The 19938-nt window shown below is 43.4% G+C and overlaps 1 protein-coding gene across 1 annotated transcript; it reads right to left on the reverse strand.

The window, feature by feature from the left end:
• Positions 1–4757: 4757 nt before the first annotated feature.
• RS1 (retinoschisin 1) lies at positions 4758–19357 on the reverse strand. Its single transcript, XM_086387359.1, is given in 6 exon segments — positions 4758–4910; positions 7331–7526; positions 9686–9827; positions 18580–18685; positions 19264–19332; positions 19334–19357. Coding segments are annotated over 6 exon segments (690 nt in total).
• Positions 19358–19938: the final 581 nt, after the last annotated feature.

Below are 19938 nucleotides of genomic sequence, written 5' to 3' on the forward strand. Positions count from 1 at the left end.
TTGTAGTGCAGAAGTAGTATAGATGATATGTAAATGAATGGGTGTGACTGTGTTCCAGGAAAACTTTATTACAAAAACAGGCAGGGGACCAGATTTGTCAACCGGTTTCAGGCCCTCACTTTGTCTTTAAGGATAAGAAGACCAACTAAGTAAATGGGGTGAGGGGGAGAACTTAAATTTTGTGATAACATGTGTAAATGTTCTCCAACTTTCTTTATCTTTCTAAACAAAGGATGGAGCTAAAACACTTTCTTACAGAACTGTGTCACCAAATCTTCACTCCAAGTTTCTCAAGTGTCATACAGACTTGTGGCCTATGGTTTCAGCTATACTGTTTATCTAGATTGACTCAAAGTAACTGAAGCTTGTCACTTTTTTATGTTCATAGCACTTACTATGGCTGGGCAAATTGCCAAGTATTTTACTTATATTAATACATTTATTTTTCGGAAGGCAACAAAGTGGATAGTATCCCCATTTGTAGATGAGGAAACTGAGGTTTATGGCGTTTACATTAACCTACCCAAGGTTACCCTGCTAGGATTTGAAACCAAGTACTTTCACTGTTAAGACTATACCCTTTAACACTACTATACTAAGCGATCACTATGTTTCCACGTATAGAAACTGACATGGGTTTGTGCCGTGGGGCAGTTCATGTACCACCCTTCCTTCCATCTCCCATCAGGTGGTAATTGATCTGATTTGAGAGTAGAAAATTTCATTGAAACAAGTCACTGTGTGTGTGTGTGTGTGTGTGTGTGTGTGTGTGTGTATGTGTGCATGCTAAGTTGCTTCAGTCGTGTCTAACTCTTTGTGACCCTATGGACTGTAGCCTACTAGGCTCCTCTGTCCTGGGATTTCCCAAGTGAGAATGCTGGAGTGGGTTGCCATGCCCTCCTCCAGGGAATCTTCCAGACCCAAGGATTGAACCCACGTCTTGTACGGCTCCTGCATTGGTAGGCAGATTCCTTACCACTGAGCCAGGGGAAGCCCATATACTTTAACTGGAAGTTTCCCCCACAAAAGAAATAGTACTACAAACATAGTTTATATTTTTAATAGCAAGATTCTGTTGGGCTTCAGGTGTCCCTCAATAAAAGTTTTATTTTTTATACATTCTGTCATTAATTAAATGAAGTAAGAAATTCAAATGCTGTTATAAACAAATAATAGATAAATGTTTTACAAATCTCATTGTTTATTAAACTCTGAAGTATTGAGAAATTTCCAATAAGAAATCTCAGCTGACTTCTTTGCAGAAATTGACAAGTTGATCCCCACAATATTATGGAAACTCAAGGGACTCAGAGTAGCCAAAATGATCTTGAAGGAGAACAAAGTTGGAAGACTTATGTGTTACAATTTGAAAACTTACTACAAAGCTACCGTAATCAAAACAATGTGTACTAGAATAACAATAGACATATAGACCAATGGAATAGAATTTAATGTCCAGGAAATTTCCTGGTGGTCCAGTGGTTAGGACTCTGTTCTTTCATTGCTATGGGTGCAATGAAACTAAGATCCCACAAGTGACATGGCAAAAAAAAAAAAAATATATATATATATATATAGAGAGAGAGAGAGAGAGAGAGAGTGTCCAGAAATATAAACCCTCACCCTCTGGTCAGTTGATTCTTGGTAAAGGTTCAAGATCATTCAATTGGGGAAGAATAGTTTTTTCAACAAGTGTGCTGGGACATTTGGATATTCACATGCAAAGAATTAAATCAGACCCCTACCTCATACCATATATAAAAATTAACTCAAAATTGATCAAAGATCTAAATTTAAAAGGTAAAACTATAAAATTCTTGGGGAAAAAAGCAAAAATAAATCTTCATGATCTGGATTTGGCAATGGTTTCTCAGATATGACACCTATAGCACAAATAACAAAAGAGAAAAAATAAGCTGGACTTCATCAATAAAATGTGTTTCAAAGGACTCCTTCAAGAGAGTGAAAAGACAACTTATGAAATAGAAGAAAATATTTGCAAATCATTTATCTGGTGAGGTATCTAGAATATATAAGGAACTCTTACAACTCAATATTTTAAAAAACAACCTAATTTCAAAAATGGGCAGAGTCTGAATAGACGTTTCTTCAAAGAAGGTGTACAAACACAGTAAACACATGAAAAGATATTTAACATCATTAGTCATTAGAGAAATGCAAATCAAAACCACAATGAAGGATACTACTTCATACAAATCAGGATGGCCTCAATCAAAAAAGACAGATAATAATAAGTGTGGAGAAATTGGAACCCTCATACATTGCTGGTGGGAATGTAAAATGGTATAGCCACCTTGAAAAACAGTCTGACAGTTCCTCAAAAGGTTAAATCAAGTTACCATATGACCCAACAGTTCCACTCCTAGGTATATACCCAGGATAAATGAAAACATGTCCACACAAAACCTTGTACACAGTTGTTCATAGCAGCACTATTTATAATAGCCAAGAAATGGAAACAATCCAAATGTCCATCAACAGATGAATGGATAAATACAATGTGGTGTATCCATACACTGGAATGATATTCAGCCATGACAAGGAATGAAGTACTGATACATGCTACAACCTGCATGAACCTTGGAAACACTATACTAAGTAAAAGAAGCCAGACAGGAAAAACCACATATTGTATGATTTCATTTATATGAAATGTCCAGAATAGGTAAATCTACAGAGACAGGAGATTAATGGTTTCCCAGGACTGGGGTGGGCAAGTGGGTTGGAGGGGTGATGGCTAGTGGGTACAGGGCTCCTTTTGGAGGTGATAAAAATTTTCTAAAATTGATTGTGATAATGGTAGCTCAACTCTGAATTTACTAAAAGTCATTGAATTATACACTGTAAATAAGTGAGATTTGTATGGTATGTGAATTTTATCTCAATAAAGCTATTCCAAAACAGAAGTTTCCAATATAAACAGTTATTTGGAGAACTTTCATCCCTGCCTCACCCTGTTTACTTCTTTTCTTTTTTTCCCCTTAACTGTACTCCCCATCTGGGTCTGGTGTGCCAGTTGTAGTCCTGAACTCTTAGGATACCACCATTTTCTCTGACAGTCCATATCACAATAAGAGTTCATTCATCTTTCCCAGTAAGGATCTCTGTAGGCATTCTGTTCAAAGTGGATTTGTCCGTGTATCCTAAGGCCAGAGAAGGATTTTTTTTTCCCTACCCTGAATTGATAACCTCTATATTTGAGAGAAGATTGAGCAGAGAAAGGTGTTTTTCCAGGTTTAAGTATACAGCATGGGTATTAGAAAGATGCTAGGTTAAATAAGCTGATCTAAGACCCACAATACCAGAGAAGGGATTAAGGGATTTTAGGAGGCTGGCCATTCACAGAGAAGGTGAATATGATGTCCAGGATCATGTTGGTGTCCATTCACTAAGCTTGTCGTCTGAAAACTAACTCAGAGAAATGAATTTCTGCTAGCAGAGGCTGCACTGTGTCAAGGCCAGAACAGTCTTGGATTCCCTCGTCTCACTGGGGTCCCTCATCCTCAGATTCCACCCTTTCCTGGCTCCTACTTTCAAATCCTCTCCTGCCCACGTGCCCTGCTTCTGGGGAAGTGCCTGAAAACAGGCTGAGCTATAAACGGCAGAAGAGGCGGACTGTCCTTCCCCCAGCTGCCTGCTTACAGAGCTCCTCTGGGAGGGGAAGGCCAGACCAGCCCATACTTTACAAAGCAAGGGGGCTGAGGTTGGAAGGTTGGGCTCAGCAGCGGCCTGGCTACATCACGCTTCTCAGATTGTAGGTCCTGATCACTTCCTGCAGAGTGTACTTGGCTGATGGGCCTCCTCTGTAGCCAATGACAGCTCCTGGCCAACTGTTTTCCCAGTGTTAAGTTTGTTGAAGAATGGTAGCCCTAGATAAAAGGATGTTCTGGTGTGTTCTGGTCATCTGGGTTTCCTAAATACAGGGAAATTTTGTTCCTTACATGTGTAGCCTGTCCCATGTTATTCAGTTAAATACTGACCACAGACTGGGATCATGTATCTGAGGGCATGCAGAGTGGAGCTGTCTGTAATGAGAGCTCTGAACCTCCCCTGCCACTGCGTGCAGTGTTGGGCATAGGAAGTGAAAGCTCAGAGCAGGGGAGACCTTCCTACCTCTGGGGTGTTTGGTCATGCAAAGCTATCACAAGACTGGGACACCAGCTCCCATCTACCAGACTCATCTGCGCCACCCAATCATCCCCAAACTCCATACCCAATGCTCTAGAGTCCTAAAAGACCATACTTTAATGAAAACTTAGGAGAAACCACAAGCTTGCTCCCCCTTTGTGTTCAAAGAGAGGCTTTATAAAACAGTATGTTCCTGTTTTGAGCATGGTAAAGAAAAAGAATTTTCAAATTATGAGGGCTGCTTTGCATTCCCCTGCAACTGCACCTTTCACTGCGTCGGAGACTAAAAACAAAAACAAACAAAAACAAACAAAAACAACACCCCCAGAGCAGCAAATTACTGCTGCTACTTAGGATTTCTGCATGAAAATTGTTTTTAGAGACATTTTCTTTATTCTTATTTTCTTTGACCCTGAATGGGGAATAAGTTCATTTTCATTTTCTCTCACTGAAATTGGAAACTATGCAAAAAAGATAGTATTCTCTGCCCAGCCCTGCGCTGAAAAGAGCCTGTAAAATCCAGCCCTGTTGGTCACAGTGATAAGTCAGCGTTCCCCCATGGGCCGCTCTGCACCCTTCACCCACTGCAGGTATGAGCCGAGGCAACATCAGGTACACTTGCTGACGCACTCCAGCAGCTCCATCCGGATGGCAATGCGAACATGCCAGCCTAGCGGGATGAGCCGGATGAAGCGGGAGATGATGGGGGGCCGCAGCAGGTTCTGGACTGTGGAGGTTCGGTCCGAATTTCCATAGAAAACCTAAAGAGGAAGGAAATACTATCACCATCACAGCAGAGAGAAAAGGAAGACGTTTCCTGTCTGGATTTGGCTCCAACTTTTAACTATGGAAAATCTCAGTGCTTAAAAGGTAGAGAATTTGCTGATATCCTCCAAAATCTGACCTTGAGTGTTTGTCAGCACCTACATGCTCCAGGCATCAACAGAAATGAATTAATATTAGGTAACAACACATCCTCAGTCACACTAGCTGCTATTCAAATGCTTAGTACTGTATGTCATCCGTTGCTGCCATATTAGATACTGCAGATAACATTTCCTTCATTGCAGAAAGTTCTACTGGATGGTGCTGATAGAAAATGCCTCTTGGTTCATATCACCAATTTTGTGATTTAATCCTTTGCATTTTGACAAGAATTTTGAAAAGGACCACATTGCTTAAAAGAGGAACGTTCTCATGTTCCAAAGGTATCCACAGTGGGGCTCAAGTGAAAACTTGTGAACTGGCTCTGAAGTTGTGAGCCAAAGCTTAACTGTGTGTGTCTGCATTGATACAAATGGCAAGTACTTTTTAGACTTGGGAAAAAAAGTGTTTTTTAAAAAGAAAAAGACATAAAAACTAGAGAGAAGATTCTCAAAGTGGGAGAGCAGTGCCCAAAATAGAAAAAGGGGTTGCTTCCTGTTATGCAGTAGCTATAACATAGGACACAGTGGCTATTTGCCTATATTTTCAAAGAAACTTCTTTGCACTCTTTCCAGAGTCCTAAGTGCTCTGCCCCGTGACACTAGAACATTTCATTTCCTTCTGGGATTATCTCCTATAAAAAATTTGGCTGTCACATTGACCTCATCCATACACAAATCAAGAAGGACTTCAGCTGCCATGATCTTGACTTTATTTCTTCCCAGTAGCAACACCCCACACCCTCTTCTCCAAGCTGTTTGCTCTTGAACCTATTTAAGTCAGGAGCCTGGTGAAGAGGAAGGACGGAACAGGCCCACTCCACACAGCTGCCACAGTGGAGCACTTCTTTGCAAAGAACCATCAAGGCCTTCAGAAACTCAGCTTGAAAAAGAATTTGCGTATCTTTTTGAAAAGCCAACTAATAAGAACAAAAATGAAATACAATGTCCAAGTATGGAGATGGTTTTTCCTATTGTGTTCAAACTCCTTGAAATCTCAACCTGTGAATGTTTTGCTGTACAAATTGTCATCAGAGAGTACAGAGCCTTCTGATGTTCAGCTACACATGTCTGCTTAACCTGATGAAATGTCTGAATTAGCTGGGGAGGCCTCAATCTCAGGCAAAAGGACAATTAACTTTTCCAAACAGCTGGTGAGTTTTTATTTCACTGCAGATAGCATTTTATATATATGTAAAATATTGACTATATATATGTGTGTGTATATATATATATAGGGCTTCCCTGGTGGCTCAGCTGGTAAAGAATCCGCCTGTAATGCGGGAGGCCTGGGTTCGATCCCTGGGTTGAGAAGATCCTCTGGAGAAGGGAAAGGCTACCCACTCCAATATTCTGGTCTGGAGAACTCCATGGACTGTATAGTTCATGGCGTCGCAAAGAGTCAGACACAACTGAGCAACTTTCACTTTCATGTAGCTTCCCTGGTAGCTCAGACGGTAAAGCGTCTGCCTGCAATGTGGGAGACCTGGGTTCAATCCCTGGGTCGGGAAGATCCCCTGGAGAAGGAAATGGCAACCCACTCCAGTACTCTTGCCTGGAAAATTCCATGGATGGAGAAGCCTGGTAGGCTACAGTCCATGGGATTGCAAAGAGTCGGACATGACTGAGCAACTTCACTGATATATATATAATATATATAAACTAAAGAGCTTACTGTGTTCAGTCTGTGTTGAACAAGACTTGGGTCTCAGCCCTCAGAGATTAGTAGGATATAAAGTTTCTCAAAGGTTTAAGTGATTCTATTTCTTCTCAGCTAGAGTCCTTTTAACCATTTACATGGTTTAGTGGCTAACTTGTTGAGATTGTCTCAGTCAACAGTTAGGAGAAGCCATATCTATTGATACATAAAGGGACGAGGACCTAGCCGCATCAGTAGTAGATCAAGGAAACCCATGCAGCAGTGTTCAAGGTCCAATGAGTTTGGAAGCATCCAAATGACCAGTCTTGATTATTTAAGCATCTCTGCTGATGTGAGAATTCAGACAAAGATTTCTTTTGCACATATGATGGCACTCATTGGCAGACAAACTGTGCTAGGCATGAGGGGTACAAGAAAAGACACCTGTGTTGATATCGCTATCAGAGAGCAGATTGTGTGGTGGGGAGGAAGCATGGATGACTCACCATGCTGGGGGGGCAGAGTTCTGACAGAGCATGACGACAGAAACACAGGGATGGATGGGAGGGAAGTCCCAGAAGGGCTGTGTGGAAGGAGGTTTGGGGTAAGCCCGACATACCCGGTTGTTTCCGGTCTGGTCTTTATAGTAAATCCAGTTCAGACTCTCATCGGTCCTGTACTGCACACTGTACTTGGTCATCCACTCATCGATGTCACAGCGCCCCTGGGTGAGGATCCCCGAAATCACCTTGACCTCCTTCAGATCTATCTGTAACCACTGGCTGCTGTCCTGGAACTTGGAGAGCCAGGCACACCTGTGTGGACACAGCAAGTCACCAGGAGCCTTACCCCGTGAGCCCCTCCGAAGAGCTGGGAGGCACTGTCTTTTGAGGGGACACCAGCACCTGCAGAGCACCCACAAAGGTCAGGCAGCCTGGGCTGCAATCTGTTAAGCACCCAGAGGCTTGTCCTCAAGAAATATCTGGCCTCTGATCCTTCTGTAGTTTCTCTCTCCCTGCACTTCCACCACCCAAGGAAGAATTGCCAGACTCAAATAATTTGTCAAAGAAATGCCTTCAAGTGTAGCTAAAATCATCTTTGGGGTGTGGTTGAGCATGTTTTTCTTCAAAACATGCAAATACATGGTCATTTCACCCACTGGCCCCCTTCCTTTTTCATTAGTCTCTCCTGATGTTCTTTCTCCATAAGTTGTCTTTTTTCTCTTTAATTTCATCTCTTCATACCTTATCTGTGTCTCCTTCAGGTGCTGTCACCCACACCATGGTAGGAACTGTGTACAGAACATGAAACCAAGTGGCTCTGGAAGGCCTTCTCACAATTGTAAAGCAAACCAACCAATGAAGGAACTGATTTATGTTTTAGTTATATCCCTCATAATTTGTGGAAACCTATAGTTTCCCTTTGTGGTATGTGTGTGTGCACACATTGATTTAGCTTCTCAGGACTCTCAGCCCTTGGCTGCCTTCTCTTCTAATTCTGGACTTGCTCCTTGGGTGGCTTCTGAATTTTTAGGTCCATTCCAGACCTTTTCTAAATTCCAAATCCCAAGAATCAATTGCCAGCTATTCAACTTCTCCTGGATGCTATACAGCATCTCAAAACATGTCTAAAAAGAGCTCTTAATTATCCTAACCCCAGCCTCTCCTTCCAGTGTTCTTCTCTCTGAATGCTACCACTTCCTCTCTGTCACCTCAACCATCTAATCCATCTCTTGGGTCCATCTCCAAATGTTCCTCAAAGTCATTTCACTGCCACCATGCTAGCCCATGTCACCTTCAGTTCTTGCCTGGACAGCTGGCATAGCTTACTTAACTAGTCTCTCTGGATTCCTCTCCCCACCTCACCCCCAACCCATACTGCACATTAAACCATTCTTCCCGTAAGAGCCAGAAATTTTTACTTAAAACATAAATCCAATTGTAATACTCCCCAACTTTAAATCTTTCTCTGGTAGAGTCTGCCGGTTGTCTCCCCATATCCTCTACCCATCTTCCTTTAGTAATGGAACCCCTGAGATTTTTGCAAACGAGTGGCCACTCAGCTAAGATCACATTTCCCAGTCTCCTTTGCAGCTGGATGGGACCGTCTGAACAGATTCTGATCAATGAGATGTGGGCAGCAGTGGCCAGTAGGATTGTATATATATCCTTAAAGGAAAAGTGTCTGCACCGTGCTCTTCTCTCCCTACTGACTAGACTGTGGATATGGCAGTGGAAGCTAGAGCAGTCATCTTGGGCCCCAAGATGGAAACTTCTTATTAAGGAGGAGAGAACAAGGTAGAAAGAGTTTGGGTCCCTGATACCATCCAGCTGTCATAACAATTCTAGACTGCCTAATCACCTTCATGTTGATTAAGTCTCTGTATTTGGGGCCTGTTTGTTATAGCAGCACAAATCTGTATTCTAACTCATGCACATTCAGGGTTCTCCCAACATCCCTAAAATAAGGACCACAATCTTTAACATGACTTATAAGGCCCATACCATCTGACTGCTGCCTACCTCTCTGGCCTTATCTCATCGTCTAGGCACTTGAGGGATCTTCCCAACTCAGGGCCTTTGCATCTGCTGTGCCCTGTGCCTCTCTCCAACCTTCCCCCAACCTGGCCAACTGCAATTCTCAGGGCAAAGATTTTTTTCCTTAGAAAACCTTTCCTGGTGTTTCAAATCAAATAGGTCTTTCTTCATCTCCTCCACAGTGCTCCTCACACTTAGCAAATAGCCAGTTGTGTGACAGTGTGCTTAGAGTCCCCCCTCTAAACTGAGTGCTTCTCAAAGGCCAGGAGCTCATCCACCTTGTTCACTGCTATATCCATGGTCCTTGGCACATGGAAGGCACTCGGTCAATATTTGTTAAATAAATAAATGCATTCTATGTCATTCATTTATCACAGAGACATACTTTTTCAAATTACATGGAAAAAATAATCACCCAAGTTGCATGCCCTGCTTACCCAAAGCCTTGACTGTTAAGCCGGGCCTTGTTGGCAGTCCAGGAAGAATACCAGCCCACGTACTGCTCCACGTTGGAGCAGGTGATCTGGTCTGGTGTAACCTCTCCTGACTCGAAACCCAGGGGCTTATGGTATGGGCATTCTGGCAAAGGAAAAAACAAGGCACATTGAAACACTCAGATCACATGGCAAGACTCAACAAACATGACATGATTGAAATGACAAATCAGACCCTCTCGTGAGGTGGAAGATGTTTTCCTTTGTCAGCACCATTCTCAGTGGATAGGACTGGGTCTTCATTCTTTTCACTGCTCTTGTGAGAAGAGAGTGAAGATGAAGTAAAGGGATTGTCATAGAGACTCACAACATTCATAAAAGCAGAGGGAAGTAGCTCTATGGCAACCTCTTGGATAGGGGGGAATTTTGAGAAATACTTCACCTCCTCCACAAACTCAGAGACCTAAAAACTAAGAGATTTGTAGCAAAATATCATACTTAAATGCCATACTCTCTATTTTCCTTATTAATACTGGTTAGCCATCCCACATGATGACATCAGAGTCCCTAATTGTCCTCAGGCAGCATATGATGCCAATTATAGGAACAAAACAATGGTGAGAGGCAAGAAGGGCAATTATATATTAAGACTGACTTCCTACTTGTAAATTGCAGTTTTCTCACTAGTCTAATGAAATTCTAATGAAAAAAGGAGAGGGGAATGAAATGCGCCTAAGTGACTGTTGAATAGGAACATTTGAAAGGAACTGCTTTTTCCAAATAAGACTAGACGAAGCTGGTGCTTGTATATGAATTTTCTGCTGCTTCTCATGTATTTCCTCTTATATTTAGCATTGAGTTACCTGGTCAGAGACTGCCAATTGCCAACCAAGCATCTATTCTCCCTTTCTTTTTGACTAAAATACCCTAATTTTGTTGGGTGCAGCAATGTAGCGAGCTGTATATGTATATATATGTATGTATTTCCCGGTCACCTTTGCAGTTAGAATTGACCATATGACACAGTTTCTGACCCATGAGATAGGAGAAGATATCTGTTGGTGATTGCGAATCAAATTTTGCTTGCCCCCTCTTTCTTCCTTGCCTAAAAGAAAGATCCGATGGCTGGTACAACAGTAGCCATCTTGCACAATGATGGTAAGGCCAAGAGAACTGAAGAGACCTCAGCCCTGATATCCTTAAGCTATTCCTTACCCCTAGTTTTTTACCATGTGAGTCAAAGCAAAACTATTTCAATAAGCCACTATTTAGGGGGTCTCTTATTTATAAACAAACCCAGATTCTAGCTAAATTTCTTTAGAAAACAAGCAATAAATTTAGGCAGATACATTCTCCTAGTTTTCCAGTTGTGAATGATAAACTTCAAGTAAGGCAGATCAAATTACTTTCTCACCATGTGTAAATGTAAGTTCAGATTAAAAAGCCGAGTGTATTTACTAAGGCATTGTCACCTTCAACGGTAAAATGAGTGCTTATGTCTTTGTAGCAGATAATTTTCAAGCATCAGTAAAATTGAATGAGGCTTATAAAAGCTTGAATGACATCCTGAGGCTCTGGAATGCCTGTAGGGATAGTCCTGCCCTGCCTCAGATGCCGAAGACAAAAGGACAGCTTCGGGCCTCTGGCCAAGGTGGCTTAACTGCTTTGCTACCCAGTGCACTGAAGGAATAGGGCCAACTCCCACCAGTGGCTGCAGCTTAGTGGAGCTGGGGGTCCGAGGACAGCATTTGTAGTTTATCAAGTACTCGAAGCTTTGGGTGGCCTATTAATGTCAAGAGAGAGAGAATAGGAGTGCTTTCTGGGCCACTCTATTATGCCTTATGTGGTCAGATCATCAGAGGGGCTTGTTAAGAATGCCGGTTCCAGGATTCCACCCCCAGAGCCGCCGCATTTTTAATGAACACACTTTGAAAGCACACTTTGAAAACCTTGGTTTGCCAGGAAGGTGTTTTGTTGGCTGGAGGATTCAGGGGGCCTGCTCTCTGTGGCCTTGGGGGTTCATCCACCTCCTCACCTCCCCCTCTGACCTGGAAAATGAGCCCAGCCACCAGAAGGAGGGACAAGGCCCCCAGCATCAGAAAGCTAGGTTTCAGTTGTAAACCACTTAAATTCTAACCATGGATGTCCCTGGGGCCCCTCCATCCTGAACCTCCCTTTTCTTACTCTGGGGCCACCAGCTCAGAGGGAAGAGGCAGAGGGAAAGGAAAAGCCATGGCCACCTCTCCTGATTGCTTTATTCTTGCCATTTGGCTCTTTTTCTATTTTCCCCCTCACATCTCTTTTGCCATCTCTTCCCAATTAGCCCATCTAACAGTTAGTTACACTGCAGCGACCTGGCCAATGGCAATGTCCTTGGTGGCCTGTGAGGGCTTGTCCCGACATGGATCTTGCCCATACTCTCCAGGGCAGATGATGAGCTCACCATCCCCATGGCTTCAGCTGGTGTCTGAAAGCCAAAGAGTGACTCCCAGGCCCCAAGCTCCATTCCACTGCCTCCTGGATATTTTCTAGGTGAACAGTTCCATCTGGGTGACCTAAAGATGCTTCACACTCATCTATCCAAAACTAAGTCCTTCAGCATCCAAGCCCCAAGCCTGCCCCTGTCCAGTGCTCCATGACTCTGGCATTGGCGCCTCCAGCTACGAATCTGCTAACCCAAAAACCCCAGTGTTTGGGCCCAAGGCACAAAGTAGAGACTGTGATGGGTCTCAACCAGGACATCACCTGGAAAGTTAAAAAGTGCTGGTGTTCAGGCCATACCACCAGCGATTCTGATGTCCTTGCTCTGGGGCAGGACCTGGGCATGGGGTAAAGCTGCAGGTGATTTTAATGGGCAGCCAAGCTCAAGAATGCCACTTAGAGCCAGTTCAACCTAGGATGGGATCCCACTCTCCCTTCAGTGAGCTTAGGCAAGCTGCTCAACCTCTCTGGGTCTGTTTCCTCATCTGTGAAATGGGTACAACAGTCGTCCCTGCCTCCATAAAGTTGATTTGGGATTGTTTAAAACAGTGTAGAGTGTAGAGCCTCTATTGCCTGGCCAAAAATAATCAGCTAGTGCTGGTGTAGTGTGAATTTGTGAGAGTATATTAATGTCTTGAGTTGTATATATATTTATTTTTTTTTATGGTGAAAACTCACCAGGGGAAATAATCTAGCACCTCTCTACCCCCGTCATCCTCCCTATATCTGTCTGAGAAGGTCAGCTTCCTATTTCTAAAGGTTTGGACTCTCCTTGCCTCACAAAGGAGTAAGATGTTTACAAGTGCATGCATGTGATTTGAGACAGGAGAGGCCTATTGACAGCCTAGCATCCCTCAGGCTCATGGATTCGGAAGGTCCAGGCCTCAGCAGGAATGAGGTGACTCTCCCAGATGAGGTGGCTGGAGGCTTTGGGCTTTGAGCCTTGCTGGGACCTGGGAGAACTCGTGATAGGGGCCTGAGCACCTCTGAGAGAGTCTTGGGAAAATCCCCCAGGATTAAGCTTGGTTCAGAATGAGAAGGGCCACCAACAAGGTGTCTGCCCTCCTGTGAGGGCCAGTCAGGCAGAGAGCTGCCCCCAGTCAGCCCTGGCAGGCCCCCAAGGGGCAGGGGGCAGGGGAGTATAGTCCAAGGGGGAGAAGCAGGACCTTCGACAATCCTGTCTTTAGACTCTTCACAGCCCATGATAAAAGAGGAGTCAAACCAGAGTTATCTAAAAATTGGAAAAATAGAAAATGTAACATTTCTCCTGCTCTTAGTGCCCTGGAATGAAGCGCAGTCCACTCACATTCTTACTGTTTTCCCTGGCTCCTCCTTTCCCCTTCACCTGGCCACCTCTTCTCATCCTTTGGCTCTCTTCCCACTTCCCCTGCCCACCCTGAGCCGGTAGGGACTCCAGATGCTGCCTCCAGCTCCCCCGGTCTGTCTAGCTCACCATTCTATCTTGAGCTGAGCAGAATGCCTGTGTGTGCTAGGCACTCAATAGATATTGATTGGATGTATGAATGGAGGGATAAACAAACTTCATCACCTCATCTTGGGTGGCCACTGGGGATACGCAGAGATAATGGCAGGAAGAGGAAGCAGGGAGTTCAGGAAGGTAGTGGGAGTTGACTGGCCCAGAGAATTCCCCATTGGTCTCATCAAAAACTGTCAATTGAGTCTAAACTAGTATTAAACAACATAAACAATGCTGCTAGAGGAATTAAAGCGATCCACTTCACACACACACAGAATATGTCTGTCCCAAGCTTTCTGCTCAGTGGAGGTTACTATAAGCTATTAAGCCTTTTTGTGCACTCATTTTACTCTTATGGAAAAACCTGCATCTTCTGTGGCACAACTGTCTCTTGTGATCATTAGATGGGTAAAGGCATCATCATGCTGCTGCTGCTGCTGCTAAGTCGCTTCAGTCGTGTCCGACTCTGTGCGACCCCAAAGACGGCAGCCCACCAGGCTTCCCCGTCCCTGGGATTCTCCAGGCAAGAACACTGGAGTGGGTTGCCATTTCCTCCTCCAATGCATTAAAGTGAAAAGTGAAAGTGAAGTCGCTCAGTCGTGTCCGACTCTATCGACCCCATGGACTGCAGCCTACCAGGCTCCTCCATCCATGGGATTTTCCAGGCAAAAGTACTGGAGTGGGGTGCCATTGCCTTCTCCGAGGCATCATCGTCAGATCAGATCAGATCAGGTCAGATCAGTTGCTCAGTTGTGTCCGACTCTTTGCGACCCCATGAATCGCAGCACGCCAGGCCTCCCTGTCCATCACCAACTCCTGGAGTTCACTCAGACTCACGTCCATCGAGTCAGTGATGCCATCCAGCCATCTCATCCTCTGTCGTCCCCTTCTCGTCTTGCCCCCAATCCCTCCCAGCATCAGAGTCTTTTCCAATGAGTCAACTCTTCGCATGAGGTGGCCAAAGTACTGGAGTTTCAGCTTTAGCATCATTCCTTCCAAAGAAATCCCAGGGCTGATCTCCTTCAAAATGGACTGATTGGATCTCCTTGCAGTCCAAGGGACTCTCAAGAGTCTTCTCCAACACCACAGTTCAAAAGCATCAATTCTTCGGTGCTCAGCCTTCTTCACAGTCCAACTCTCATATCCATACAGGACCACAGGAAAAACCATAGCCTTGACTAGACGGACCTTTGTTGGCAAAGTAATGTCTCTGCTTTTGAATATGCTATCTAGGTTGGTCATAACTTTCCTTCCAAGGAGTAAGCGTCTTTTAATTTCATGGCTGCAGTCACCATCTGCAGTGATTTTGGAGCCCAGAAAAACGAAGTCTGACACTGTTTCCCCATCTATTTCCCATGAAGTGATGGGACCGGATGCCATGATCTTCGTTTTCTGAATGTTGAGCTTTAAGCCAACTTTTTTACTCTCCACTTTCACCTTCATCAAGAGGCTTTTCAGTTCCTCTTCACTTTCTGCCATAAGGATGGTGTCATCTGCATATCTGAGGTTATTGATATTTCTCCTGGCAATCTTGATTCCAGCTTGTGTTTCTTCCAGTCCAGCGTTTCTCATGATGCACTCTGCATATAAGTTAAATAAACGGGGTGACAATATACAGCCTTGACGTACTCCTTTTCCTATTTGGAACCAGTCTGTTGTTCCATGTCCAGTTCTAACTGTTGCTTCCTGACCTGCATACAAATTTCTCAAGAGGCAGATCAGGTGGTCTGGTATTCCCATCTCTTTCAGAATTTTCCAGTTTATTGTGATCCACACAGTCAAAGGCTTTGGCATAGTCAATAAAGCAGAAATAGATGTTTTTCTGGAACTCTCTTGCTTTTTCCATGATCCAGCGGATGTTGACAATTTGATCTCTGGTTCCTCTGCCTTTTCTAAAACCAGCTTGAACATCAGGAAGTTCACGGTTCACATATTGCTGAAGCCTGGCTTGGAGAATTTTGAGCATTACTTTACTAGCGTGTGAGATGAGTGCAATTGTGTGGTAGTTTGAGCATTCTTTGGCATTGCCTTTCTTTGGGATTGGAATGAAAACTGACCTTTTCCAGTCCTGTGGCCACTGCTGAGTTTTCCAAATTTGCTGGCATATTGAGTGCAGCGCTTTCACAGCATCATCTTTCAGGATTTGGAATAGCTCAACTTGAATTCTATCACCTCCACTAGCGTTGTTTGTAGTGATGCTTTCTAAGGCCCACTTGACTTCACATTCCAGGATGTCTGGCTCTAGGCATCATCATATGTACTGCTAAATCGGGCTATGCACGCTTAACATACTAGCCTTTCTTACTCAGTGTATAATTTTTCCATATGTAGACATATGAAAGTCAGACATGAAGAATATTAACATAAAGGAACACAAAGAGAGTTCAGGGCCATTTTTGACAAAAGACATGTGACTATTATTATGCACATGTGTTAGACTTGAATCTGTATGATGATGTAGTGGAATACAGAATAATGTTTATAAAAGAATAGAGTATAAACTTGAATATAATATGGAAATATAAAGTATTGAGTCATTGGATGTCTTATACTTTGATACCTTCCCTACCTTATTCCCCCCCTCTCAGAGTGACGAGGTAATCTTGGCTCAACATTGAAAAAGACAGACCTTTTACTATAAGAGCGTTAGGCTGAAGATTAATAGGCCATAATGCAGCCAGTTGGTCACCTTCTGCTCTGTGGGTAGGGCCCCCTGGCAGTAACAGACAGTGTGCACCTGCCAGCACCTCCTGGCAGCTCTGAATGACCCTCCTGTCCTGTGCTTTCTAGGCTCTCCTTCCCTCATAAGGCAGACTCTAGTGGAAGCACTCAATCTCAGGATCCAGAAAGACCAGGCCACGTTCTTGATGTTCTAATGAGGATCTGAGGCACTGATGGGCAAGTGAATTCTGGAAAATTGTGGCCAGTCCTGCTGTCCCGAATCATCTCTTTTGTGGAAAAGCCAACTTACATAAATGAATCAACCATGTAACACTAAAATTGCATTTTTTTTTCTTTCCAGGGAATATCTGTATTGCTAAAATAAAAACAAAAACCCCAGTGGGGCAAGGAAAACACTTAAGCTAAAAGAATTTCTGATTTCAGAACTTCAAGTTCATGGCAGCTGTGTAGTGGAGAGGGCCTGAACCACCCAGGCCATCTTCATGTTCCTCAGATACACAGCCCTCCTCAGCTGCACAGTTGATGGGGTCAGTGAAACTAATCCATATAAATAATCTCTTCTCAATTTCTTCTTAGAAAGAGCTTCCTTGGACTGAAATTCCAGGAGGACTCCTGTCTCTAGTGAAGAGAACATTTGTTTCCACTAAAGGGTAAACTCCTTCAGGGTAGAGACAGTGGTTCATTTTTTATCTTCCCATCAGCACATAACAGGCACATGATGACAGAGGGTGGAATTGAATTCTAAATGGATTTATTAAGGAGATTGCCTCAGTCATGACTGGGCAGATCACCCCAGCACAGAAGGGCTGCAGGAGCTCAGTGGGATGTCCTTCCCAAGGGAGAAGCCCCTGAACTCATCAGCACTTACTGCTTTCCTGGCTACCGGGCCCCCACTGTTTCCTTCCAGGAGACTTCCTTCAGAAACCAATTCCTACCCCTTTAGTAAATAGGAAAGCAGGCAGTAAAAGCCTTTGTAGATCCCCTTTCCCCACAACTTGCTATTTTAATGCAAATTTAATGAAATAATGCAGAGAAACTCACATACTGCACACTAAACCTCTCTCCTGGAGCTATTATTAGGCGATTATGTAAAGTGAATGACACCGCAGGGCTCCAGCATAACTCTGGAAAGGGGTGGCAAGGACAGTTTCAGCGAAAGAGACTAAGAGACTCGGAGCTGTGGTAAATACTGAGCCTGGCAAAAGTTTGCTAGGCCACTTGAAAGTCAGAATGTGAGCTCTTAGGAGGCAGGAAGAAAAGGAGCTACAGTTTGCCAGGTCCAGGATAAGACACTTTAATGCCTCATCCATTTTATTCCTCAGAAATACTCCTTAGAGCAGGTTCCACACACTTTGGCCCGTGGGCCAAATGTGGCTCCGTGCCTGTTTTTATAAATAAAGTTTTATTGGAGCACAGCCATGCTCATGTATTTACATACTGTCTATGGCTGCTTTCTATTTGAGGTGTCAAGGCCCTGCAGTGCTCAGAGCCACAAATAATTACCGCCGGGTCCTTTACAGACAAAGTTTTCTGGCCCCTGCCTTAGAGGAAGGCATTCATATTAGTCAGCAGAGGCTGCAGAAAAAATTGTCACAGAAATTTCAAAGGCTTAACACAACAAACTGATTTTTCACTTAGGTGAGGTCAGCAGGAGGTTCTGCTACATTTAACCTCCCTGGCTCCCAGATGAAAGGAGAAACCACTTTATCCAGCAGGGAAATGGACCCCATTTCAGAAGAGACACGGCTTCCTTCAGCTGGAACTGCTCCTGTGAGGCCACCTGACTGTGAAGGGGCTGAGAATGTGAGGCACATGGTGGTTTGGTGAGCAGTAAGTGTCCGGGCATAGTAGTATCACCTCCATTTGACAGAGAAAGGCCAGAGTGGAGTCCCAGAGTTAAGCAGTGATGCAGCCAAGATTCCAAGCCTGGTATTTCTGGCTCAGAAGCCTGTGCTCTTCTCAAAATTGCCATTAGTTTATTTTAGATAAATTCTGTTATCTCTTTCAGTGAAATTTAGGTCCCATCTTACCATCTCACAGAGGTCAAGTAGAGATCCAGCAAACTGTTCTGAACAATGATAGCAGTGCCATTTGTTGAAGCAGTGGCCACTGAAATTTGCAGTTTAAAGACCAACTGGTGAAAACCCGACTGTGGCATTCAGGGATTTAATTCATCAAAGTTGAAAGAAAGAAGAGAAACAGGGTGTTCCCAAGGACACCCCACGGATCTGGTGCCCCAAAGAGAGGAGACACTCACCCGGTATGCAGTCCAAGGGGGTGGGACCTGCAGACCACAGGGCATTGGCACCTCCTTGGCAATCGCACTTGCACGCTTTGTGGTACCAGGGATCTTCACCCTCATCCTGTGGGAAGTCAGGGGGCAGGGACTTCAGAAAAGTCATAGTCAAAGGCAACTGTGGTCAGAACTACTGGAAAAGCTTGCATTCACAAACCTCACTCATTCAGTTCCTATTGTATAGGGCAGCTCTCACTCTACAGCAGTGCAACTGACTTATGAACCCAGTTTAACACAGTCACCGCTCATCTTTGAGTCTAGATAGACAAATGTTTGTCACTGTGGATGACCAGCTAAAAACTTCACAGACACACCTATGTACAGAGCCATGTCCACCCCATTGTAGTGAGCTTCCAGTCAGGCTCCTCGCATCTCCTAGAGGTCCCTTCTGGGGATCCAATTTTAAAAGGGACTGAATTCAAGATTCTGCCATCTGACTTAAGACCTGGTCCACTTGCATTATCTCATTTATCTGAATCAGTCTTGGACTTTGTCCAGATAAAACATGCTATTTCCACCACCAGAAAAAAATATATGTTTAAAAATACATTTTTAAAGAAGTGGTAATCCTATACATTGTTTTTGGCTACAAAAATCTTCAAAAACAGTATCTGTATGAATTCCAGCCTTCTTACTGTAACATACCTCAGTAGATGATAATCCCAGTGTGGCTGAGCAAAAGGACAAGAGAGGAAAAATCAAGTTAAAACAAGAAAGAAAAATTCAACAAATGACTCATTACACGGAAAAGCAAAGTGATAATAGTCACATAAGAAGTTAACAAGACCCCTTCTGGAAGAAGTCAAAGTGAGTAAATATGTGCCTGGAAAAACATCCACGGAGGCTTAGAAACTAGGGACAGTAAAATAGAAAGACAAAGATGATGGTAATTATCTTGTTCATTATAGAATTTTGGAAAAATACATTAATGTTACAAATAGAAAAAAAGGCACCTCTCTCTCTACACACACACACACATATAAATATACCACCAAATGTAACACTATTAACATTTTACTGTAAATTTCTTCTCTTTTCTTTCATATTTTAAGAACATATTTGAGAACCTATCTAAACAATGTTTTAAGTTTATGACATTCTTATTCCATTTAACATTGTCAGTGAGAGTTTTTCCCTTTACTTGTTAACTCCTTATCATTCATCATCATGGTTCCCAGTGTCTGCCCAATGTGCTATTAAAGAGTTGATTCCTAGACCCCCTTGTGACATAATTAGGTGATTTAGAATTAGGACATCATTTTTTTAAAGTTTTTTTAGGTTTGTTTATTATCTACAAGAAATATCAAACCATAGTCAAAG

The sequence above is a fragment of the Bos grunniens genome, chromosome X (assembly GCF_055505025.1).
Source record: "Bos grunniens cultivar Pamir isolate PY7600 chromosome X, Bosgru_T2T1.0, whole genome shotgun sequence".
NCBI classification, from domain to species: domain Eukaryota; kingdom Metazoa; phylum Chordata; class Mammalia; order Artiodactyla; family Bovidae; genus Bos; species Bos grunniens.